Source organism: Manihot esculenta, chromosome 9 (assembly GCF_001659605.2).
Source record: "Manihot esculenta cultivar AM560-2 chromosome 9, M.esculenta_v8, whole genome shotgun sequence".
Classification (NCBI taxonomy): Eukaryota; Viridiplantae; Streptophyta; class Magnoliopsida; order Malpighiales; family Euphorbiaceae; genus Manihot; species Manihot esculenta.
Window position 1 is genome coordinate 30283698 of NC_035169.2, and position 27649 is coordinate 30311346.

The following is a 27649-nucleotide window of genomic DNA, read 5'->3' on the forward strand; positions in this document are numbered from 1 at the left end:
CTATATGATATGCTCAGAATGTGTGTGCTGGACTTTGGCGGTTCTTGGAGGCAGCATCTACCTTTGGTGGAGTTTGCCTACAATAACAGCCATCATGCTAGCATCGGGATGGCTCCATATGAAGCTTTATATGGAAGGAAGTGCAGATCACCTGTTTGCTGGGAAGAGGTTGGAGAAAAGGCTTTAGCAGGGCCTGAGCTAGTAGAGATTACCAGCAGGGTGGTACCCATAATCAGAGAAAGAATCAAGACTGCTGCAAGCAGACAGAAGAGTTATGCAGACGTCCGTAGAAGACAGTTAGAGTTTCAGGAGGGGGATCTGGTATTGCTCAAGGTGTCTCCAATGAAAGGAGTGGTTCGCTTCGGGAAGAAAGGTAAACTAGCCCCACGATACATCGGACCCTTTGAAATCTTGCAAAGGATTGGGAATGTGTCGTACAAGCTGGATTTACCTGCTTCAATGGAAAGAATCCATCCGGTTTTCCATGTTTCAATGTTGAGGAAGTTTGTGTCAGATCCAAGCAAGGTTCTTAGTGAGCCTGATGTGGAGGTCCAAGAGGATCTCACCTATGTTGAGCAGCCAGTGCGGATCATTGACACCCAGATCAGGAAGCTTAGAAACAAGGAAATCCCGATGGTGAAAGTCCTGTGGAACCACCACAATTTGGAGGAATGCACTTGGGAGACACGGGAGTCTATGCTCCAGCAGTACCCTCATCTCTTTTAAGGTTAGATCTCTAGGTGTTTATGTGCTATGTGTGTAACGCCCCGGAAATCCGGACCGCTACCGGCGCTAGGATCCGGGTCGACTTAAGGCCGCCGGGACCCGTAGCAAGCCTGACATATATCCTGTAAACCTGTATAATCCCATACATGATCAACAACATGCATAAAATTTAAAACTTTTCCTCATACATACTGTCATCAACTAACTCAACTTGTGCATACTCTGATCATATACATAACATAGTCCCTCTGTGGGATCTCATCAAGCCTCAAAGGCAAAACATCCTGTGTTGAGTTAGTTTACATAAACATCATAACATAAGATCATGTATATACAAAAGGGATTAACAATATATTATGGTCAAGCACAACTCTATCCTCAATAACCTTATTACATAACATCCTGAACATTTTTACATTTTATCATAATACATTTGTCATGTCCACAAACTAACTATTACATACATATGACTTTTTCTTCTTGCCTTCTCTATCTATCCCGTACCTGCAAACCTGGGGGTTAGGGGAGAGGGGTGAGCTACACAGCCCAGTGAGTAGAACTATAAAAAGAATATTTAAAATATGCTATCATGAAATGCGTCACTGCACATATTAATCACACCACGGATGGACTGATTCAAAAATCCCTCAACTCCATGCCCGGCCCTATTATGGGCACCACAGGACTTCGTACTCGGAGTTATTGCCCGGCCCTATTATGGGCACCACAGGTCTTCGTATTGCCCGGCCCTATTATGGGCACCACAGGACTTCGTATATAGAAGGCTAATGAATCATCCTAATGTCCATCCACTATCATCTATCACAACAATACAATGCGGCATAGTCGTGAATTCTAATGCAAACAACCTATAATATGATCATGATGCATGAAGCATGATAAAAGTATTTCATTTCTTAATTTAAAAAGGTTAAGTTTAGTTCCACTCACCTCTGGCTGACTCTGACAAACTCTGCAGCAGCTGGCTCACTGCTGGGGTCCTTGGTTCCTCGGGTCCGAACCTACACAGGTGGACTCCAATGAGGGACCAAACTTACGTAAACATAACTCTAATATATCCCCCAAAAACCCCCTAAAACATCATGAAAATATCACAGAAAATATGCATGAAATGGCTGAACAGGGCACTTTCGGCGGCACCTTCGGCGGCCGAAAGTCCTGGACAGAGACGAAACTCAGCTAGGTTCGGCGGCACCTTCGGCGGCCGAAAGTGCCAGACAGAGACGAAAGTCTCCTTTCGGGGGCAACTTCGGCAGCCGAAAGGCCTGCCTCCCCAGCCATGTTCGGCGGCCGAAAGTACCTTCGGCTGCCGAACCTGGTTTCTGCCAAAGGGCAGAAACTTGGCTCCCTTTGCACATTTCGCCTCCAAACCTTCCAATCATGCATATACCTCAGTTAAATCATGCATACAAGTTCCTAGGGGCCTCAAAACATCAAATACCCCAACTACAACACTTCAAACATACTCAAACAACACACATTGTTCAAAAAGTCATCAAAAACCCATAGGTTCAACATATACCCTAACATGCATTCTACCCCTTAAAACTTCATAAAACTTGTTTAAATCATACATTGAGCTTAAGATCGGCTCTTACCTCTTGAAGATCGAGGGTTGAGGAGATCTAAACTTGGAGATGGGAGAAGTTCCAACTTTTGGTCTCCAAGTTCCAAAACTCGTTCTAAGCTCAAAGATCTTTAAAACCAAAGTTATAAACTTGTAAAGATCATGGAAAAAGGAAGGAAAAACTCAAGATTGGGGAAGGATGGCGGAATGCTCACCTTGGCCGAATGGGGAGAAAAAGCTCGCCCATTTTCGGCTAAGGGACCCTTTTATAGGTGGCTGGCCAGGCCACGTTCGGGGGCCGAATGTGCCTCCGCATCCATGCAATGTTCGGCGGCCGAACTTGACTTTCGGCGGCCGAACCTGAACTTCCCTAACTCCTGCTTTCGGGGGCCTAACGTGCCTCCAAAACGCATGCATGTTCGGCGGCCGAACTTGACTTTCGGCGGCCGAACCTGGGTTTTCCTCCAAAGACTTTTCATGCAAAACTCGTTTAGTTTCATACTTTAAAACCATTAAAATCATGAAAACATTTTATAAAACATGATTCTACCCTTCTAGGGGTCTCCGACATCCGAGATTCCACCGGACGGTAGGAATTTCGACACCGGAGTCTAGCCGGGTATTACATTCTCCCCCCCTTAAGAACATTCATCCCCGAATGTTCCTCAACTAACACATGCATAGCATACATCATAACATACATATAACACAAAGAGATCTAACCTTAAAAGAGATGGGGATATTGCTGGAGCATGGACTCCCGTGTCTCCCAAGTGCATTCTTCCAAGTTGTGGTGGTTCCACAGGACTTTCACCATCGGGATTTCCTTGTTTCTTAACTTTCTGATCTGGGTGTCTATGATCCGCACTGGCTGTTCAACATAGGTGAGATCCTCTTGGACCTCTACATCAGGCTCACTAAGAACCTTGCTCGGATCTGACACAAACTTCCTCAACATTGAAACATGGAAAACCGGATGGATTCTCTCCATCGAAACAGGTAAATCTAGCTTGTACGACACATTCCCAATCTTTTGCAAGATTTCAAAGGGTCCGATGTATCGTGGGGCTAGTTTACCTTTCTTCCCGAAGCGAACCACTCCCTTCATTGGAGACACCTTAAGCAATACCAGATCCCCCTCCTGAAACTCTAACTGTCTCCTGCGGACGTCTGCATAGCTCTTCTGTCTGCTTGCAGCAGTCTTGATTCTTTCTCTGATTATGGGTACCACCCTGCTGGTGATCTCTACTAACTCAGGCCCTGCCAAGGCCTTTTCTCCAACTTCCTCCCAGCAAACAGGTGATCTGCACTTCCTTCCATACAAAGCTTCATATGGAGCCATCCCGATGCTAGCATGATGGCTGTTGTTGTAGGCAAACTCCACCAAAGGTAGATGTTGCCCCCAAGAACCGCCAAAGTCCAGCACACACATTCTAAGCATATCCTCGATAGTCTGGATGGTCCTTTCGGACTGTCCGTCCGTCTGGGGGTGGAAGGCAGTACTGAAGTCCAACCTAGTACCCATGGCATTCTGCAGACTCCGCCAAAACCTGGAGGTGAACTGGGGCCCTCTATCTGACACTATCGAAACAGGAACCCCATGCAGCCTGACGATCTCATCCACATACACCTGCGCCAACTTGTCCACAGAGTAGCCACTCCTGACAGGAATGAAGTGAGCAGATTTGGTGAGTCTGTCCACAATCACCCATATGGAGTCCACTCTGTTGAGCGCTGCCGGTAACCCCACTACGAAGTCCATAGCTATATTTTCCCATTTCCATTCTGGAATAGGTAGCGGGTTAAGCATTCCAGCCGGCTTCTGATGTTCCAGCTTCACCCTCTGACATACTTCGCAGGCTGACACAAACTGTGCCACTTCTTTCTTCATCGCTGGCCACCAATAAACCTTCTTCAAATCTTGATACATCTTGGTGGCTCCGGGGTGAATGCTGTATCTTGCATTATGAGCCTCTCTCATAATGTCTCCTTTTAGCCCAATGTCATCTGGTACACATAGTCTGCTCCCATAGCGGAGGATCCCCTTACTGTCGAATCTGTACTCACTATCATTGCCTGACTGAACAGTCCTGGCAATCTTCACTAACTCCGGGTCCTCATGCTGTTTCTGAGCCACCTGCTCCAGAAACACGGGTGCTACTCTCATCTGGGCCACTAAGGCACCTGTACCGGACAACTCCAACTGTAGACCTTCCTCAATTAGCTTGTAGAACTCCTTCACCACTGGTCTCCTCTCTGCCGTGATGTGGGATAGACTACCGAGTGATTTCCGGCTCAAGGCGTCTGCCACAACATTCGCCTTACCCGGATGGTACTGAATCTTGCAATCATAGTCACTCAGCAGCTCTACCCATCTCCTCTGCCTCAAATTCAGATCCCTCTGACTCAAGATGTACTGCAGGCTCTTATGATCTGTAAAGATCTCACATTTTACCCCATAGAGGTAATGCCTCCACATCTTGAGTGCAAAGATTACTGCTGCCATCTCAAGGTCATGTGTGGGGTAATTCAACTCATGCTTCTTTAGCTGCCTAGAAGCATAAGCAATTACCTTCTCATTCTGCATAAGCACACAACCCAGTCCCACACGGGACGCATCACAAAAGACTGTAAAGTCCTCTACACTAGATGGCAGAGCTAACACTGGTGCTGAAGTCAACCTCTTCTTGAGCTCTTCAAAACTCTCTTCGCACTGGTCGGTCCACAGAAACTTCTGATTCTTCCTGGTCAGTCTGGTCAGAGGAGCTGCTATCTTCGAGAAGTCCTGAACGAACCTCCTGTAGTAACCTGCCAAACCCAAGAAACTTCTAATCTCTGTCACTGAAGTGGGTCTAGGCCAGTTAGCCACAGTTTCTGTCTTCTTGGGATCTACCTCAATACCATTCTCTGACACTACATGCCCCAAGAATGAAATGCTCCTCAGCCAGAACTCACATTTAGAGAACTTGGCATACAAGCCGTGTTCCCTCAAAGTCTGCAAGACCAACCGCAGATGATGGGCATGCTCCTCTGCATTCCTGGAATACACTAAGATATCATCTATGAAGACAATAACAAAGTGATCCAGGTACTGGCTAAACACTCTGTTCATGAGATCCATGAATGCTGCAGGGGCGTTAGTTAACCCGAACGGCATTACAAGGAACTCAAAATGCCCATATCTGGTCCTGAAAGCTGTCTTTGGCACATCTTCTTCTCTTATCCTTAGCTGATGGTACCCCGATCTCAAATCTATTTTGGAGAAACAACCCGCTCCTGCTAGCTGGTCGAATAGATCATCGATCCTAGGCAATGGGTACCTATTCTTGGTAGTGACTTTGTTCAACTGCCTGTAGTCGATACAAAGTCTAAGGGATCCATCCTTCTTCCTTACAAACAAGACCGGAGCACCCCAAGGTGAGGTACTCTGTCGGATGAAACCCTTTTCTACCAGCTCTTGCAATTGCTCTTTCAACTCCTTCAACTCGGCTGGAGCCATCCTGTAGGGAGGGATAGAGATCGGTCTAGTGCCAGGCACCAACTCTATCTCGAACTCTATCTCCCTAGCAGGTGGTAAACCTGGAAGCTCATCAGGAAAGACATCCTGAAACTCTCTGACAACTGGCACCGAGGCCGGCTCCCTGACCTGACTGTCTAGCTCTCTCACATGAGCTAAGTACCCCTGACATCCCTTCCTAAGCAACCTACGAGCCTGAAGAGCTGATATCAGACCTCTAGGTGTGCTCCTCTTGTCTCCTCTGAAGACGACCTCTGACCCGTTCTGATCTCTGAACCTGACTACCTTGTCCCTGCAGTCCAAGGTAGCACCATGGGTAGATAGCCAATCCATCCCTAGAATGACGTCAAAGTCTGTCAAATCTAGAACCACAAGGTCGGCGGAGAGGCATCTTCCCTCAATAAAAACTGGACTGTACTGGCAGACTGACACTGCCACTGACGGGTCACACTTGGGTCCACTGACCCATAGGGGACACTCTAACCCAGAGACTATCAGACCCAACCTCTCAACGGCTCTCGGAGCAATAAATGAATGAGATGCACCCGGGTCCATTAATGCATACACATCAGAACACCCAATGACGAGATTACCTGACACCACGGTGTTGGATGTGTTAGCCTCCTGCTGAGTCATGGTGAAGATCCTGGCTGGAGCTGATGGACCTTCACCTCGGGAACCAGAAGAAGAGGCTGCCCCTCTCCCTCTACCTCTGCCACTGCCCTGAGTTGTGGCTGGAACTGCTGGCTGTGCCACACTACCAGAAGCTGTCTGCTGGAGCTGGCCCATAAAAGGCGCTCTAGGACAATCCCGAGCTATGTGTCCCTCCTGTCCACATCTGAAACATGTATTAGTCCCAGCTCGACACACTCCCCTGTGCGGTCTTCCACATCTCTGGCATTCTGTACCATCTGAGCCTGAGCTCGAGCCACCGCCGAATCCCAGACCGGATTTCAACTTGTTCCAAAACTTATTCTTCTTCGGCTTCTTGGTGGTACCATCCCACCTCTTCTTACCTGAGCTCTGAGAAGAGAAACCTGGTCCTCCTCTGCTTGGGGTCTTAACCCCTGAAGACTGGGTCACTGACTGCTTCACTGACCCCTCAACTATAGCACTTGCCTCCATTCTTCGAGCCATATCCACCACAGTGTGGAAACTTTCTCTCTCAGCTGACTGAACCAACGAGGAGTACCTGGAATGCAGCTTCATAACATATTTCTTGGCCTTCTTCGTATCTGAATCTAGAGCTTGCCCTGAAAAAGGCAATAGCTCCAAAAATTTATCCGTGAACTCCTCTACACTCATGTGCTCTGACTGTCTCAGTTGCTCAAACTCAATCATTTTCAGTTCTCTAGAACTGTCTGGAAAAGCCCATCCAGCGAACTCATTCGCAAATTCTTCCCATGTCATACCGTCTAGTCTCGGGTCCACATAACACTTGAACCATTCCCGTGCCTTCTTGCACTTTAAAGTGAACCCTGCCATCTGAATGGCCCTGCTGTCACTTGCCCCTAGCTCATCAGTTATTGTCTTTACTACTCTCAGATACTCAAAGGGGTCATCCCCTGACTTGTATTTGGGAGCATCTAGCTTAAGGTAGTCTGTCATCTTTACCTTGCTCCCATCGACTGAGCTAGGTCTAGGAGGTTGAGTAACTGGGGCTGCTGGTTCTGTAGGTGGTGGAGGTGGAGGTGCAGCATTCCCCGAGGTGGGGTTTGCCGGATTTGGATAGAAGGGTGAGGGTGGATAAGCTGGGTACTGTGTATAGGGTGGATAGAAAGGTGGATAGGGCATGTAGGTAGGGTAGGGGTTAAAGCTGGAATAATCCGATGTACCTCCCATCGGATACCCTGAACCCTGTGGGAAGGGTGGATAATGGGGTGGAAAACCATACCCCGAGGCCTGAACGCCTCCCTGTGACTCCCCTGTCCCTTCTTCCTGCATGCTCACATCCAGGTTCCCATCCCTCCTCTGATCCTCTTCCATGACCTCCCTCACATCTGAAGAACTTCCACCTCCATCAGTCCCCCTTCTGCTAGCATCAAAAGACCTTCTGGGGTCCCTTGACACTCTCTCTCTGTTGGCTCTACAAGACATTGCCCTAGGCAATGTAGGAGGACGGGCACTCGTGCCCTCATCCTCAGGTGGCACTCCAGTCAATCGTGCAGATCGACGAGTTCCTCTCATCCTGTTTTCTGAAAAACAGTGCACATCAAGAAAGCATTAGCATCATACGGTTCATGTGGGCACACATGAACCCTCATCACATAAGCATATCATAGCATATCATATCATTAATGCACATGTATATAATCATGGCATTTCACATCATCATGTAAGACAGGACTCAACATCCTATCCTAGTGGACATGACTTTCCTATTGTGCTTGACCTTCTATAACATCTATGAGCCCAACACTCTAGGTCCGACCATATGAACCTAGGGCTCTGATACCACTCTGTAACGCCCCGGAAATCCGGACCGCTACCGGCGCTAGGATCCGGGTCGACTTAAGGCCGCCGGGACCCGTAGCAAGCCTGACATATATCCTGTAAACCTGTATAATCCCATACATGATCAACAACATGCATAAAATTTAAAACTTTTCCTCATACATACTGTCATCAACTAACTCAACTTGTGCATACTCTGATCATATACATAACATAGTCCCTCTGTGGGATCTCATCAAGCCTCAAAGGCAAAACATCCTGTGTTGAGTTAGTTTACATAAACATCATAACATAAGATCATGTATATACAAAAGGGATTAACAATATATTATGGTCAAGCACAACTCTATCCTCAATAACCTTATTACATAACATCCTGAACATTTTTACATTTTATCATAATACATTTGTCATGTCCACAAACTAACTATTACATACATATGACTTTTTCTTCTTGCCTTCTCTATCTATCCCGTACCTGCAAACCTGGGGGTTAGGGGAGAGGGGTGAGCTACACAGCCCAGTGAGTAGAACTATAAAAAGAATATTTAAAACATGCTATCATGAAATGCGTCACTGCACATATTAATCACACCACGGATGGACTGATTCAAAAATCCCTCAACTCCATGCCCGGCCCTATTATGGGCACCACAGGACTTCGTACTCGGAGTTATTGCCCGGCCCTATTATGGGCACCACAGGTCTTCGTATTGCCCGGCCCTATTATGGGCACCACAGGACTTCGTATATAGAAGGCTAATGAATCATCCTAATGTCCATCCACTATCATCTATCACAACAATACAATGCGGCATAGTCGTGAATTCTAATGCAAACAACCTATAATATGATCATGATGCATGAAGCATGATAAAAGTATTTCATTTCTTAATTTAAAAAGGTTAAGTTTAGTTCCACTCACCTCTGGCTGACTCTGACAAACTCTGCAGCAGCTGGCTCACTGCTGGGGTCCTTGGTTCCTCGGGTCCGAACCTACACAGGTGGACTCCAATGAGGGACCAAACTTACGTAAACATAACTCTAATATATCCCCCAAAAACCCCCTAAAACATCATGAAAATATCACAGAAAATATGCATGAAATGGCTGAACAGGGCACTTTCGGCGGCACCTTCGGCGGCCGAAAGTCCTGGACAGAGACGAAACTCAGCTAGGTTCGGCGGCACCTTCGGCGGCCGAAAGTGCCAGACAGAGACGAAAGTCTCCTTTCGGGGGCAACTTCGGCAGCCGAAAGGCCTGCCTCCCCAGCCATGTTCGGCGGCCGAAAGTACCTTCGGCTGCCGAACCTGGTTTCTGCCAAAGGGCAGAAACTTGGCTCCCTTTGCACATTTCGCCTCCAAACCTTCCAATCATGCATATACCTCAGTTAAATCATGCATACAAGTTCCTAGGGGCCTCAAAACATCAAATACCCCAACTACAACACTTCAAACATACTCAAACAACACACATTGTTCAAAAAGTCATCAAAAACCCATAGGTTCAACATATACCCTAACATGCATTCTACCCCTTAAAACTTCATAAAACTTGTTTAAATCATACATTGAGCTTAAGATCGGCTCTTACCTCTTGAAGATCGAGGGTTGAGGAGATCTAAACTTGGAGATGGGAGAAGTTCCAACTTTTGGTCTCCAAGTTCCAAAACTCGTTCTAAGCTCAAAGATCTTCAAAACCAAAGTTATAAACTTGTAAAGATCATGGAAAAAGGAAGGAAAAACTCAAGATTGGGGAAGGATGGCGGAATGCTCACCTTGGCCGAATGGGGAGAAAAAGCTCGCCCATTTTCGGCTAAGGGACCCTTTTATAGGTGGCTGGCCAGGCCACGTTCGGGGGCCGAATGTGCCTCCGCATCCATGCAATGTTCGGCGGCCGAACTTGACTTTCGGCGGCCGAACCTGAACTTCCCTAACTCCTGCTTTCGGGGGCCTAATGTGCCTCCAAAACGCATGCATGTTCGGCGGCCGAACTTGACTTTCGGCGGCCGAACCTGGGTTTTCCTCCAAAGACTTTTCATGCAAAACTCGTTTAGTTTCATACTTTAAAACCATTAAAATCATGAAAACATTTTATAAAACATGATTCTACCCTTCTAGGGGTCTCCGACATCCGAGATTCCACCGGACGGTAGGAATTTCGACACCGGAGTCTAGCCGGGTGTTACAATGTGTGTGTTATGTTTGATGCCATGTTGTGTGCTAGTTGAGGTACATTCGGGGACGAATGTTCTTAAGGGGGGGAGAATGTAATACCCGGCTAGACTCCGGTATCGGAATTCCTACCGTCCGGTGGAATCTCGGATGTCGGAAGTCTCTAGTAGGGTAGAAACATGTTTTCATAAAATGTTTTGAAGTATTTCATGGTTTTAAGTATGAAAATTTAATGAGTTTTTGCATGAAAAGTCTTTGGAGGAAAAACTCAGGTTCGGCCGCCGAACCTCAAGTTCGGCCGCCGAACATGGCATGCATGCGGAGGCACGTTCGGCCCCCGAACGTGGCCTGGCCAGCCACTATAAAAGGGTCCCTTAGCCGAAAATGGGCGAGCTTTTTCCCCATTTCCGGCCAAGGTGAGCTCTCCGCCGCCCCCTCACCGATCTTGAGTTCTTTCCCTCCCATCTTACTCGATTTTCATGAGTTTTTACTTGGTTTTGAAGATTTTCAAGCTTTGAGCAAAGTTTTGGAGCTATGAGGTTCAAGAACCCAAAATCTCCCACCTCCGAGTTTAGGACGTCTCTCTCTCGATCTTCAAGAGGTAAGAGCCGATCTTAAGCTCATTTTATGTTTAAAGTAAGTTTTATGCAAGATCTATGGGGTAGAATGCATGTTTAGCTCATAGTTAGGTTTTTTAGTTAATGATGTGTTTTGAACAATGTATGTTGGATTGTGTTGTTGTTGTGTGTTGTAGTTGGGGTTTAAGTTAGTTTGAGGCCCCTAGGAACCATTGTATGTATATTTGCATGATTTGGATGAGTTAAATGCATGTTGGAAGAGTTAGGAGGCAAATGTGCATAAAGGAGCCAAGTTTCTGCCCTTTGGCAGAAACCAGGTTCGGCAGCCGAAGGCACTTTCGGCCGCCAAACATGGCTGGGGAGGCAGGCCTTTCGGCTGCCGAAGTTGCCCCCGAAAGGAGACTTTCGTCTCTGTCTGGGACTTTCGGCCGCCGAAGGTGCCGCTGAACCTGTCTGACTTTCGGCTCTGGAGGGACTTTCGGCCGCCGAACCTGCCGCCGAAAGTGCCCTGTTCAGCCATTTCTTGCATGTTTTTCTATGATTGTTTCATGATGTTTTGGGGGGTTTTTGGGGAGTATATTAGAGTTATGTTTATGTATGTTTGGTCCCTCATTGGAGTCCACCTGTGTAGGTTCGGACCCGAGGAACCGAGGACCCCAGCAGTGAGCCAGCTGCTACAGAGTTTATCAGAGCTAGCCAGAAGTGAGTGGAATAAACCTTAAGTTTTAAAATAAATGAAATATGAATTTTGAGCATGATCCATGCATCATGAATGCCATGAGATATAGTAGGTTGTTTGCATTAGTATTCACGAATATGTTGCATTGCATTTATGATGTTGATGTGGATTGGTTATTGGATGATCCTTTAGTCCTCATATGGCATGATGATGTTATGGCATGATGATGTTACGGCATGATATGGTATGGAAGTCCAGGTTGTACCCATTCTACGTCCCTGGCACGATGTAAGAGAAAGTCCAGGTTGTACCCATTCTACGTCCCTGGCACATTGGTATGTTATGATATGTTATGATAAGGGAAAGACCGGTTGTACCCATTCTACGTCCCGGCACAGTTGGACTATGTAGAGGACTATTGGTGACAATACCATCCGAGATGTGATTAGCTGTGATGTGTTGCATTTCATAATGGCATGAAATTTTAATATATGATTTCACTATTCTGCTCACTGGGTTTTGTAGCTCACCCCTCTCCCCTAACCCCAGATGTGCAGGTACAGGGTAGACCAGGAGATTAGTCAGAGTTTTGAAGTATGTTTATGTAATAGTTAGATTGTGGACATGACAATTGTACTATGATGTAATGTAAGAGATTGCAGTATGTTATGTAATGAGGTATATTGAGGTTATAGATGTGCTTGACCCTATGAGTATTGTTATCCCTTTTGATACATGATCTATAGTTATGTTTTATAATGTTTATGAAAGCCAACTCATCTCATGATGTATTGCCCATTGGGCCATTGATGAGATCCCACAGAGGGATCATGATTATGTTTATGACTATGCACAGTATATGTTCAGGTTGAGTTGGATATTTGAAAGGAAGGTTTTAAATTTTTTTGTGTATTTTCTTGATCATGTATGGGATTTAACAGGTTTTCAGGAAGTATGTTTGGCTTGCTACGGGTCCCGGCGGCCTTAAGTCGACCCGGATCCTAGCGCCGGTAGCGGTCCGATTTTCGGGTCGTTACAGAATGGTATCAGAGCCCTAGGTTCATAGGATCGGACCTAGAGTGTCGGGCTCATAGATGTTCTAGAAGGTCAAGCACAATAGGAAGATCATGTCCACTAGGATAGGATGTGGAGTCCTGTCTTGTTGCTGATGTGAAATGCCATGATTATATACATGTGCATTGATGCTATGATATGAATGTGATGAGGGTTCATGTGTGCCCACATGAACCATATGATGCTAATGTTTGTATGATGTGTACTGTTTTTCAGAAAACAGGATGAGAGGAACTCGTCGATCTGCACGATTGACTGGAGTGCCACCTGAGGATGAGGGCACGAGCGCCCGTCCTCCTACATTGCCTAGGGCAATGTCTTGTAGAGCCAACAGAGAAAGAGTGTCAAGGGACCCTAGAAGGTCTTTTGATGCTAGCAGAAGGGGGACTGATAGAGGAGGAAATTCTTCCGATGTGAGGGAGGTTATGGAAGAGGATCAGAGGAGGGATGGGAACCTGGATGTGAGCATGGAGGAAGAAGGGACAGGGGAGTCTCAGGGAGGCGTTCAGGCCTCGGGGTATGGTTTTCCACCCCATTATCCACCCTTCCCACAGGGTTCAGGGTATCCGATGGGAGGTACATCGGATTACTCCAGTTTTAACCCCTACCCTACCTACATGCCTTATCCACCTTTCTATCCACCTTATACACAGTACCCAGCTTATCCACCCTCACCCTTCTATCCAAACCCGGCAAACCCCACCTCGGGGAATGCTGCACCTCCACCTCCACCACCTACAGGACCAGCAGCCCCAGTTACTCAACCTCCTAGACCTAGCTCAGCTGATGGGAGCAAGGTAAAGATGACAGATTACCTCAAGCTAGATGCTCCCAAATACAAGTCAGGGGATGACCCCTTTGAGTATCTGAGAGTGGTGAAGACAATAACTGATGAGCTAGGGGCAAGTGACAGCAGGGCCATTCAGATGGCAGGGTTCACTTTAAAGTGCAAGAAGGCACGGGAATGGTTCAAGTGTTATGTGGACCCGAGACTAGACGGTATGACATGGGAAGAATTTGCGAATGAGTTCGCTGGATGGGCTTTTCCAGACAGTTCCAGAGAACTGAAGATGATTGAGTTTGAGCAACTGAGGCAGTCAGAGCACATGGGTGTAGAGGAGTTCACGGATAAATTCTTAGAGCTATTGCCTTTTTCAGGGCAAGCTCTAGATACAGATACGAAGAAAGCCAAGAGGTATGTTATGAAGCTGCATTCCAGGTACTCCTCGTTGATTCAGTCAGCTGAGAGAGAAAGTTTCCACACTGTGGTGGATATGGCTCGAAAGATGGAGGCAAGTGCTATAGTTGAGGGGTTAGTGAAGCAGTCAGTGACCCAGTCTTCAGGGGTTAAGACCCCAGGCAGAGGAGGACCAGGTTTCTCTTCTCAGAGCTCAGGTAAGAAGAGGTGGGATAACACCACCAGGAAGCCGAAGAAGAATAAGTTTTGGAACAAGTTGAAATCCGGTCTGGGATTTGGCGGTGGCTCGAGCTCAGGCTCAGATGGTACAGAATGCCAGAGATGTGGAAGACCGCACAGGGGAGTGTGTCGAGCTGGGACTAATACATGTTTCAGATGTGGACAGGAGGGACACATAGCTCGGGAGTGTCCTAGAGCGCCTTTTATGGGCCAGCCCCAGCAGACAGCTTCTGGTAGTGTGGCACAGCCAGCAGTTCCAGCCACAACTCAGGGCAGTGGCAGAGGTAGAGGGAGAGGGGTAGCCTCTTCTTCTGGTTCCCGAGGTGAAGGTCCATCAGCTCCAGCCAGGATCTTCACCATGACTCAGCAGGAGGCTAACACATCCAACACCGTGGTGTCAGGTAATCTCGTCATTGGGTGTTCTGATGTGTATGCATTAATGGACCCGGGTGCATCTCATTCATTTATTGCTCCGAGAGCCGTTGAGAGGTTGGGTCTGATAGTCTCTGGGTTAGAGTGTCCCCTATGGGTCAGTGGACCCAAGTGTGACCCGTCAGTGGCAGTGTCAGTCTGCCAGTATAGTCCAGTTTTTGTTGAGGGAAGGTGCCTCTCCGCCGACCTTGTGGTTCTAGATTTGACAGACTTTGACGTCATTCTAGGGATGGATTGGTTATCTACCCATGGTGCTACCTTGGACTGCAGGGACAAGGTAGTCAAGTTCAGAGATCAGGACGGGTCAGTGGTCGTCTTCAGAGGAGACAAAAGGGGTACACCTAGAGGTCTGATATCAGCTCTTCAGGCTCGTAGGTTGCTTAGGAAGGGAGGTCAGGGGTACTTAGCTCATGTGAGAGAGTTTGACAGTCAGGTCAGGGAGCCGGCCTCGGTGCCAGTTGTCAGAGAGTTTCAGGATGTTTTTCCGGATGAGCTTCCAGGTTTACCACCTGCTAGGGAGATAGAGTTCGAGATAGAGTTAGTGCCTGGAACTAGACCGATCTCTATCCCTCCCTACAGGATGGCCCCAGCCGAGTTGAAGGAATTGAAGGAGCAGTTGTAAGAGCTGGTAGAGAAGGGCTTCATCCGACAGAGTACCTCACCTTGGGGTGCTCCGGTCTTGTTTGTGAGAAAGAAGGATGGATCCCTTAGACTTTGTATCGACTACAGGCAGTTGAACAAAGTCACTACCAAGAATAGGTACCCTTTGCCAAGGATCGATGATCTATTCGACCAGCTAGCAGGAGCGGGTTGTTTCTCCAAAATAGATCTAAGATCGGGGTACCATCAGCTAAGGATAAGAGAAGAAGATGTGCCAAAGACAGCTTTCAGGACCAGATATGGGCATTTTGAGTTCCTTGTAATGCCGTTTGGGTTGACCAACGCCCCTGCAGCATTCATGGACCTCATGAACAGAGTATTCAGCCAATACCTGGATCACTTCGTTATTGTCTTCATAGATGATATCTTGGTGTATTCCAGGAATGCAGAGGAGCATGCCCATCATCTGCGGTTGGTCTTGCAGACTTTGAGGGAACATGGCTTGTATGCCAAGTTCTCTAAATGTGAGTTCTGGCTGAGGAGCATTTCGTTCTTGGGGCATGTAGTGTCAGAGAATGGGATTGAGGTGGACCCCAAGAAGACAGAAACTGTGGCTAACTGGCCGAGACCCACTTCAGTGACAGAGATTAGAAGTTTCTTGGGTTTGGCAGGTTACTACAGGAGGTTCGTTCAGGACTTCTCAAAGATAGCAGCTCCTCTGACCAGGTTAACCAGGAAGAATCAGAAATTTCTGTGGACCGACCATTGCGAAGAGAGTTTTGAAGAGCTTAAGAAGAGGTTGACTTCAGCACCAGTTTTAGCTCTGCCATCTGGTGATGAAGACTTTACAGTCTTTTGTGATGCGTCCCGTGTGGGACTGGGTTGTGTACTGATGCAGAATGAGAGGGTGATTGCTTATGCTTCTAGGCAGCTGAAGAAGCATGAGTTGAATTACCCCACACACGACCTGGAGATGGCAGCAGTAATATTTGCACTCAAGATGTGGAGGCACTACCTCTATGGGGTTAAATGTGAGATCTTCACAGATCATAAAAGCCTGCAGTACATCCTGAGTCAAAGAGATTTGAACTTGAGACAGAGGAGATGGGTGGAGCTGCTGAGTGACTATGATTGCAAGATTCAGTACCATCCGGGTAAGGCGAATGTCGTGGCAGACGCCTTAAGCCGGAAATCACTCGGTAGCTTATCCCACATATCGGTAGAGAGGAGGCCAGTGTTAAAGGAGCTCTACAAGCTCATTGAGGAAGGTCTACAGATGGAGTTATCTGGTACAGGTGCCTTGGTGGCCCAGATGAGAGTGGCACCCGTGTTTCTGGAGCAGGTGGCTCAGAAACAGCATGAGGACCCGGAGTTAGTGAAGATTGCCAGGACTGTTCAGTCAGGCAATGATAGTGAGTTCAGATTCGACAGCAAGGGGATCCTCCGCTATGGGAGCAGACTATGTGTACCAGATGACATAGGGCTAAAAGGAGACATTATGAGGGAGGCTCATAATGCAAGATACAGCATTCACCCCGGAGCTACCAAGATGTATCAAGATTTGAAGAAGGTTTATTGGTGGCCAGCTATGAAGAAAGAAGTGGCACAGTTTGTGTCAGCCTGCGAAGTGTGTCAGAGGGTGAAGCTGGAACATCAGAAGCCGGCTGGAATGCTTAACCCGCTACCTATTCCAGAATGGAAATGGGAAAACATAGCTATGGACTTCGTAGTGGGGTTACCGGCAGCGTCCAACAGAGTGGACTCCATATGGGTGATTGTGGACAGACTCACCAAATCTGCTCACTTCATTCCTGTCAGGAGTGGCTACTCTGTGGACAAGTTGGCGCAGGTATATGTGGATGAGATCGTCAGACTGCATGGGGTTCCTGTTTCGATGGTGTCAGATAGAGGGCCCCAGTTCACCTCCAGGTTTTGGCGGAGTCTGCAGAATGCCATGGGTACTAGGTTGGATTTCAGTACTGCCTTCCACCCACAGACGGACGGACAGTCAGAAAGGACCATCCAGACCATAGAGGATATGCTCAGAATGTGTGTGCTGGACTTTGGCGGTTCTTGGAGGCAGCATCTACCTTTGGTGGAGTTTGCCTACAATAACAGCCATCATGCTAGCATCGGGATGGCTCCATATGAAGCTTTATATGGAAGGAAGTGCAGATCACCTGTTTGCTGGGAAGAGGTTGGAGAAAAGGCTTTGGCAAGGCCTGAGCTAGTAGAGATTACCAGCAGGGTGGTACCCATAATCAGAGAAAGAATCAAGACTACTGCAAGCAGACAGAAGAGTTATGCAGACGTCCGCAGAAGATAGTTAGAGTTTCAGGAGGGGGATCTGGTATTGCTCAAGGTGTCTCTAATGAAAGGAGTGGTTCGCTTCGGGAAGAAAGGTAAACTAGCCCCACGATACATCGGACCCTTTGAAATCTTGCAAAGGATTGGGAATGTGTCGTACAAGCTAGATTTACCTGCTTCAATGGAAAGAATCCATCCGGTTTTCCATGTTTCAATGTTGAGGAAGTTTGTGTCAGATCCGAGCAAGGTTCTTAGTGAGCCTGATGTGGAGGTCCAAGAGGATCTCACCTATGTTGAGCAGCCAGTGCGGATCATTGACACCCAGATCAGGAAGCTTAGAAACAAGGAAATCCCGATGGTGAAAGTCCTGTGGAACCACCACAATTTGGAGGAATGCACTTGGGAGACACGGGAGTCTATGCTCCAGCAGTACCCTCATCTCTTTTAAGGTTAGATCTCTAGGTGTTTATGTGCTATGTGTGTGTTATGTTTGATGCCATGTTGTGTGCTAGTTGAGGTACATTCGGGGACGAATGTTCTTAAGGGGGGGAGAATGTAATACCCGGCTAGACTCCGGTATCGAAATTCCTACCGTCCGGTGGAATCTCGGATGTCGGAAGTCTCTAGTAGGGTAGAAACATGTTTTCATAAAATGTTTTGAAGTATTTCATGGTTTTAAGTATGAAAATTTAATGAGTTTTTGCATGAAAAGTCTTTGGAGGAAAAACTCAGGTTCGGCCGCCGAACCTCAAGTTCGGCCGCCGAACATGCATGCCTTCGGGAGCGCCTTTAGGCCCCCAAAAGCACAAGTGAGGGAAGTTCAGGTTCGGCCGCCGAACCTCAAGTTCGGCCGCCGAACATGGCATGCATGCGGAGGCACGTTCGGCCCCCGAACGTGGCCTGGCCAGCCACTATAAAAGGGTCCCTTAGCCGAAAATGGGCGAGCTTTTTCCCCATTTCCGGCCAAGGTGAGCTCTCCGCCGCCCCCTCACCGATCTTGAGTTCTTTCCCTCCCATCTTACTCGATTTTCATGAGTTTTTACTTAGTTTTGAAGATTTTTAAGCTTTGAGCAAAGTTTTGGAGCTTTGAGGTTCAAGAACCCAAAATCTCCCACCTCCGAGTTTAGGACGTCTCTCTCTCGATCTTCAAGAGGTAAGAGCCGATCTTAAGCTCATTTTATGTTTAAAGTAAGTTTTATGCAAGATCTATGGGGTAGAATGCATGTTTAGCTCATAGTTAGGTTTTTGAGTTAATGATGTGTTTTGAACAATGTATGTTGGATTGTGTTGTTGTTGTGTGTTGTAGTTGGGGTTTAAGTTAGTTTGAGGCCCCTAGGAACCATTGTATGTATATTTGCATGATTTGGATGAGTTAAATGCATGTTGGAAGAGTTAGGAGGCAAATGTGCATAAAGGAGCCAAGTTTCTGCCCTTTGGCAGAAACCAGGTTCGGCAGCCGAAGGCACTTTCGGCCGCCGAACATGGCTGGGGAGGCAGGCCTTTCGGCTGCCGAAGTTGCCCCCGAAAGGAGACTTTCGTCTCTGTCTGGGACTTTCGGCCGCCGAAGGTGCCGCCGAACCTACCTGACTTTCGGCTCTGGAGGGACTTTCGGCCGCCAAACCTGCCGCCGAAAGTGCCCTGTTCAGCCATTTCTTGCATGTTTTTCTATGATTGTTTCATGATGTTTTGGGGGGTTTTTGGGGAGTATATTAGAGTTATGTTTATGTATGTTTGGTCCCTCATTGGAGTCCACCTGTGTAGGTTCGGACCCGAGAAACCGAGGACCCCAGCAGTGAGCCAGCTGCTACAGAGTTTATCAGAGCTAGCCAGAAGTGAGTGGAATAAACCTTAAGTTTTAAAATAAATGAAATATGAATTTTGAGCATGATCCATGCATCATGAATGCCATGAGATATAGTAGGTTGTTTGCATTAGTATTCACGAATATGTTGCATTGCATTTATGACGTTGATGTGGATTGGTTATTGGATGATCCTTTAGTCCTCATATGGCATGATGATGTTACGGCATGATATGGTATGGAAGTCCAGGTTGTACCCATTCTACGTCCCTGGCACATTGGTATATTATGATATGTTATGATAAGGGAAAGACCGGTTGTACCCATTCTACGTCCCGGCACAGTTGGACTATGTAGAGGACTATTGGTGACAATACCATCCGAGATGTGATTAGCTGTGATGTGTTGCATTTCATAATGGCATGAAATTTTAATATATGATTTCACTATTCTGCTCACTGGGCTTTGTAGCTCACCCCTCTCCCCTAGCCCCAGATTTGCAGGTACAGGGTAGACCAGGAGATTAGTCAGAGTTTTGAAGTATGTTTATGTAATAGTTAGATTGTGGACATGACAATTGTACTACGATGTAATGTAAGAGATTACAGTATGTTATGTAATGAGGTATATTGAGGTATTAGATGTGCTTGACCCTATGAGTATTGTTATCCCTTTTGATACATGATCTATAGTTATGTTTTATAATGTTTATGAAAGCCAACTCATCTCATGATGTATTGCCCATTGGGGCATTGATGAGATCCCACAGAGGGATCATGATTATGTTTATGACTATGCACAGTATATGTTCAGGTTGAGTTGGATATTTGAAAGGAGGGTTTTAAATTTTTTTATATATTTTCTTGATCATGTATGGGATTAAACAGGTTTCCAGGAAGTATGTTTGGCTTGCTACGGGTCCCGGCGGCCTTAAGTCGACCCGGATCCTAGCGCCGGTAGCGGTCCGATTTTCGGGTCGTTACACATATCAACTACTCCCAACTAGCATATACACCTATATATGCACAAAGGGGTCTAAAACGAACCTATAACCCCAAACAAACATAGCACATAACACTCAAACATGCTTGAACACCAAAGATTACCAAAAACCTCACCTAAACCTAAACATGCATACTACCCACACAACCTTCATAAAACCTTCAAAAATCATCAAAGAAGCTCAGGATCTTCACTTACCTCTTAATCCCTAGAACTGTTAGGGAAAGCCCACCCAGCAAATTCGTTGGCGAACTCTTCCCATGTCATACTGTCTATTCTGGGGTCCACATAGTTCTTGAACCATTCTCTGGCTTTCTTACATTTCAACGTGAACCCTGCCATCTCAATGGCCCTGCTCTCATCTGCTCCCAACTCACTTGTTATCATTCTAACTGCACTGAGATACTCAAAGGGATCATCTCCCGTATTGAACTTAGGAGCATCCAACTTTAAGTACTCAGTCATCTTCACCTTACTTCCCCCTGAAGAACTAGGTTGTGCTTCAACAACAGGGGCTACTGGTTCAGGTGGTGGTGGTGGAGGTACTGTTTCTCTGGCTTCAGGCTGTACTGGACTTGGATGAAAAGGTGGGGGTGGATACATGTGATATGGTGGATAGAAGGAAGGATAGGGCATATATGGCATGTAGGGTGGATATGGGGCAAAGCTGGAGAAATCCGACGTGCCTCCCATCAGATCCCCTAGGCCCTGTGGAAAGGGTGGATAGCCAAATCCCGAGGCCTGTACGCCTCCCTGGGACTCCCCCATACCTTCTTCTGACCTTCCTATACCTATACTTACATCTCTACTCTGAGCCTCCTCCATAGCAACTCTCTCTTCTTCTGATCTTCCCCCTCTGCCTATTCCTCTTCTGCTCTCGTCAGAAGACCTTCTAGGGTCTCTTGACGTTCCCTCCCTGCTTGACCTATGAGTCCTTGCCCTTGGCAATGCAGGAGGACGAGCAGCTGTACCCTCACTTTTAGGTGGGACTCCAGTCAATCTCGCGGATCGACGAGTTCCTCGCATCTTAACTCTCTCTGGAAAATAACACATAACAGAGCACATAAGCAACACATAGAGGAAAAACAACTCATGCAGCATGGTATTGCACAAGATCAGCAGATAGACAGAACTCACATCCTATCCTAGTGGACATGTTTTCCTATTGTGCTTGACCCACTAAACCTCTATGAGCCCAACTCTCTCTCTCTAGGTCCGATCATGTGAACCTAGGGCTCTGATACCAATCTGTAACAGCCCGGAAACCGAACTGCTACCGGCACTAGGATCCAGATCGACTTAAGGTCGCCGGGACCCGTAGTAAGCCTGCTATACTGACTGTGCACCTGTGACATCCCATACATGATCATATATTTTCTGTCAAAACATAAAACTTTTCTTTCCTCCATAGCTTAACCTGTGCATGCACTATCTCTGTTCTCTGCCAATCCCTACTAGAGCTCCTCATTGCTCTAGGCGGATAAAACTCGTCATAATAAGCCTGGTTTTCTCATCAATAGGAACAAGAAAAGAAACATACATAAACTGATCATGTGTCTACAACAAGGGATTACAACACTTCTAAGTCAAGCACAAGTCTATACATTGTACATTATCTCTTTACATATACATGTCCACACTAGCTATTATAAACTATATACTCTTTTTGTACCCTGCTGACTTCCCTCTGAACTCTGAACCTGCACAACTGGAGGTAGGGGAGAGGGACAAGCTACTATAGCCCAGTGAGTAGAACAGGATAAAGCACAGGTGATAAAACATGCTCTCATGAAAGGTATCACATCACAAGTAATCACATCATCTCAGCATGGACGGATCAACACTCCCTCTATCTGGGTACTGCATCTCATCTGGGGTACCGAAGTACCATGTGCCTGGTCCCCTTAGGGCTGTTCCAGGTCTTTGTGCCTGGTCTCCATAGGGCTGTTCCAGGTCTTTCCTTTGAGGGCTATTGAATCCGTACTATGTCCATACTGTCATAGAAACAATGTACAAGGAGCAATGCCAAGTACAAGGATAAATGCAATGCATCATATTCGTGTCCACTAATGCACGCACCCTATAGATATTCATGATGCATGAAGTATGATAAAATATTTATTTCTCATATTCAAACATTAAGTTCCGTTCCACTCACCTCGGGTTGACTCTGAACTAACTCTGCAGGTTCTGAAACTGGACTCACTGCTGACCTCCCTGATTCCTCTGATCCGTACCTACACAGGTGGACTCAAATGAGGGACCAAACTAACTCAAGAACACCTCTAAGAAACTCCCCAAAAACCCTCTAAACGATCCTCAAACAATCACAGAAAACATGCAAAAGAAAGCTGGACAGGGCACGTTCGGCGGCCGAAACCCCTCTTCAGAGACGAAACTCATGTATGTTCGGCGGCACCTTCGGCAGCCGAAAGTCTCGTCCAGAGACGAAACTCAACCTTCGGCGGTACTTTTGGCGGCCGAACCTTGCCTCCAGAGACGAAAGTCCCAAGTTTCGGGGGCAAGCTTTGATAGCCGAAACTGCCTCCACAAGGGGTTTGGCGGCCGAACCTTCCTTCGGCGGCCGAACCTGGTTTTGCCTAACGGGCAGAACCCTGCTCTGTTTCATGCCATCTTTTCCCCAACTCCTCTCAACATGCATATCAACTACTCCCAACTAGCATATACACCTATATATGCACAAAGGGGTCTAAAACGAACCTACAACCCCAAACAAACATAGCACATAACACTCAAACATGCTTGAACACCAAAGATTACCAAAAACCTCACCTAAACCTAAACATGCATACTACCCACACAACCTTCATAAAACCTTCAAAAATCATCAAAGAAGCTCAGGATCTTCACTTACCTCTTAAGGAACTTGAGGATGAAGGATCCTAACGTGGAGATATGGAGAAATCCTCTCTCAAAGCTCCAAGCTTCAAAACTTGGTTAGTTTGCTCAAATCTTCAAAACAACAACAAAACTCTTAAAACCTTTGAAGGATTTGGTGAAAAACATGAAAATCATCAAAGTCAACGTGAGAAGGTTTTGGCTCACCTCTGGCTGCAAGTGGAGGAGAAATATCCTCCTTCCACCGACCTTTGGCCCTTAAATAGGTGGCTGGCCAGACCACCTTTGGCAGCCGAACGTGAATCCGAAACCATGCAATGTTCGGCGGCCGAAAGTGACCTTCGGCGGCCGAACCTTTGCATTTCTCCCTTATTGCTTTTCTTTCAAAACTCAATTTCTTTCACACTTGAAAACATTCAAAACTCTTAAAACACACATGAAAACATATGTCTTACCCTTCTCGAGGGTTCCGACATCCGAGATTCCACCAGATGACAGGAATTCTGAGGCCGAACTCGAGCCGGGTATTACAATTTGGATTTATTTCTGAAGCTGGCAAATCTAGGTCTGAGTATTAACAAAGTCAACATAAGAGTGAATTTCCAGGAATTAGGTCTTAACCAATTTTGCAGGCAATTGTCCTTGGCGATGCTCCCTCAATAAATTGCTTGTTGAATTGAAAATATATAACATGTCAATGTGAGTATTCACTTGCAAGCCAAAAAAAAATACAGCACTGCAATTAAAGCAGTTTTGATAAACATCCCCCCACCACTGGAGCCTTCATCATATTCCATTTCACCAACCACAACTTATCTGGCCTGGCTTCTACTACGTTGCCCCGGCCGCCGCTAACATCACCGTTGTTGCGTTCGCCTCCGAATTAAATACTTCATACTATAATTTTTTTTTATTAAGATATATTATTTAATCTTGAAGGGATTCAGTGGTGGGACTCAACCATCAGAAAAATATAAAATATAAATACATCAGAAAAATAAAAGAAGGGTTCTTTAATTTATACTGAATTACTGATAACATCATTAAGATAAATGTTTATTTCAATTATAAAGATTCAAATATGTGAAAACAATTAATAAGAAGATGATGAAAGTTGCAAATTTCTTCTTAAGCCTTTTCTTTTTGGTTTTGATTTTCCTTTTCCTTCTTAGATGGGACTCGACCATCTGTACCAGCAAGCGCAGCATACTTGTCCTTCCTAGTCAAATTAGTACACTCAAATCCAAGTGTCCCAGCAAGCACCCTCTGTATATAATTTGCAACTTCAATGGCAGATTTTCCACCTTTGCAAGTGAGCTCTGTGGGCAGCTGATTCAAGAAGGTGATCTCATAAGTTGGCATTGGATTCATGAACACGAAATAAGGATCCAACAACTTGTGCCCACGAACTGTAGTGCCATGGAAGACTGTTTGTTTTGTATTAATTGCAACAGGCACAATTCTATCTGTAAGCTCAGCAAAAAGAGCACTAAATCTCAAAAGAAACGGCTCTCTACATGTGGTTCCTTCTGGGCAGATCACCAAGTCACCTTCCTCCAACAGACGCTTTATATTAGCTGCATCTTTCTCTCTTTCTCTTGACAAAGCAACAGCTTTAATGGGCGAAATTATTTCAGTGAACTTGCTTATACTATATGTGACACAGCTAATTTTTCTTCGTAGAGCCACTGCAGTCACAACAGGGTCCAAAACGGTACGGTGGTTGCAGACGAAGAGGACTCCACTTTGGCCTTTACTGGGAGGTGGTGGAGGGGTGCCCTTAACTGTAACTTTAATTCCTAGGATCTTGTAATTGTACCAGGCAAGTCTCTCAGGCAATGGGATATTAAGATAGACTCTTAGGATTGATAAAATAATACCTATTGGCATCCATAGAAATGTCAAGAGAGCAACCAGAGGAGTTGGCCTTTGAACTAATCGTCCCTCGTGGAATATTACAGGGCTTAGAAGCTTGTTTCTCGGCAGTGGCTCGCACTTGCTCGCTGGAACCATGTAGCCTTCCTGCAGTTTACCAAATAAACTTATATCTCAATTCATATAAACTATAAATATATTAGTAGTAACGTGAATATGTAATAATTTTCCACTGAGCCATGCCCCTATAAAGGAAAAGATCAAACCTAATCATGTAGTTGTGGATTAAATGAAAGTGGACCAACTTCTAGCAATTATCTATTCACCTTCTTATAAAAAGGAATGCAGCACTCTTCATATATATAGCAAACAGCATGTGACAGGTAATAATAAATCAAGCTTTCTTTTTGTGTTGTACATCTTTCTTCATTAATTTTCAGTAACTAAATAAAAGATAAATCATAAAATGAAGATGGTGAAATATGCACATGTGGATTTAATATGTTCGTATAATTTTATTATTTTAAATTTAATTATAAGACTAACGATAATTTTAGCTCATTTATATATTTTTTTTTCATTGAGAATTACTCGAAGGACAACACAGCTTTGTCATAAACGTTCTCACCAAACCTACAATAAATGCTGTACAGGCCATGGTGAGCTAAGAAACAGCTCATAAAAGAATCCTGAAACTGTAATAATAAGCTCGAAAAGAAGATAAGCAAACAAAAATAAAAGAGAAGATAGAGAAATTACAAAGATCTTGAGATCTAACCTTGCATATGGACATGAAATCATGGTCAGTTTCTCTGTCCCCCAAGCCTAAATCAGGTAAATTAGTGCCAAATTCCTTTAAAATGGCGTCTCTTTTGTGTTTTCCGACAAGAACTCCAGGTTTCTTGACGAACCCAGTTGCTCTCCCAGATTTTGCAACTTCTAACTCAGTGCCAAGAACCTTGTCAGCACCTAAAAAGGTCTTGACAAATGGCTCGACCATAATCCTAGGATTAGCAGTGACTATATATCTTTTGCCAAAAGAATTGAACACCCTCCAAGTTTCCGGGTGAACATCATCGGCATAGAATTTCGGCAAAACCGACCTCGAAACAAGCTCAACATCTCTTATTTTAAGTCCTGCGAAGGTGATGAACACTAAAGCCTTGATTGCCATTGCCTCCGATACAAACAAGTATACAAAATACACAAAAGGAACCGATGCTAAAAGGATCAGCGCTCTTAAAATGCTCCCAGCTTCAAGTGCAACAAGCAAGAAATAAGGAAAAGAACTTGTTGACACAAGAAGGGTACCATCAAGGTCTGCAGCCACCGTCTGATTTGATCGTCCCTCGGCGCTACATTTCATCACCGGTTCAAAATGTCGATAAGCCCCCATGACCATAAGTTTTGAGAGAGAGTTTTGTGTTGTGGCTTGTGAGAGAGAGTAGTGGTGAGATATGAAATGAAGAGAGAGGTTATGAGGGGTTTATAAAAGAAGAGGAGAGGAAGATGCATGGTCATGAAATTATTTGCGTGAGCATGAAAATATTGTTATCAATAAAGTTCAATATAGCTGAGATTGAAAGGAAAAATAATAGACTAGTTGATACCCATTATTTAATTTTTCTTTAAAAGTAAAAAAAAAAATTGCCAATTTTAATTTTGGGTCACTTGGGTTAATGCAAGAAGTTAAGAAAAATGATTTTATTATATTATATATTTGGTATATAAATTAGGGCAGTTGTGAATAGAGGCTGAGTAGTTGAGAGTCCATACCAACACATTCAATTAGCCTACTTTTTAGTTTTTGGGACGCCGCTTAATCAATCCTCTTGCATTTGACGAAGTTTGAGGCTGGAAAACTTGGAAAAATCTACCTGCATTCTAGTCCATACATTTTAGATCAATTAAAATATATCATATATATTAAAATTACGGTAAAATTATATATTTATACGTTTTAATACGAATAAATTTTTTTAAAAAAATTAAATTATTTTCATTAGTCTAAGAAGAGCAGGAGCTAAAGCCAAAAGCCAAAGACAAAATTCAGTTGGCTTCCATGCTTAGCTAAGCCAGTTAATTTCTTACCTATCTATAACTATCTCACGACCATATATCTGAGTTTCAGGATAAACTGCAAGTCGTACTTCAAAGTGTTTTTTTTTTTTGGTGCATCGGAAAGTGAATTAGGTTTGGAAATTACAAAGCATAGTCCCATGTATTAGGTTTTACTTGTTTTTAATTACGTTCCTTATACATGACTAATTTGTTTAAGCAAAAAAGCGTCCATCTGCTTGTGCTTTAAGCAAAATGTCGGCTCACTAATTTTTTTTATATTCAATCTCTTTTTATTTTTTTTTAAATGAAAATTGAGTATTGGAGAAATAGAATATGAGATCTCTCAAATTTATTCAGATATATTAACCATCGGACTACGATGGAATACTTATTATCAATATAACAAGATAGGTTTTTAATTACTAATTAATGTAATATTAATGTAATTAGTGGCCATATGAGTTCGGGCCATGTTGGTTCAAATTTAAGTCATTTAAATTGGATT

At 45.2% G+C, this 27649-nt stretch overlaps 1 protein-coding gene across 1 annotated transcript; it reads right to left on the bottom strand.

Moving 5' to 3' along the window:
- Positions 1-24196: 24196 nt before the first annotated feature.
- On the bottom strand, positions 24197-26565 carry LOC110622097 (glycerol-3-phosphate 2-O-acyltransferase 6). Its single transcript, XM_021766480.2, has 2 exons — positions 25862-26565; positions 24197-25230 (listed from the first exon to the last, which is right to left on the bottom strand). The coding sequence occupies exons 1-2, from the start codon at positions 26483-26485 to the stop codon at positions 24337-24339; spliced, it is 1518 nt and encodes a 505-aa protein (XP_021622172.1). The 5' UTR covers positions 26486-26565; the 3' UTR covers positions 24197-24336.
- Positions 26566-27649: the final 1084 nt, after the last annotated feature.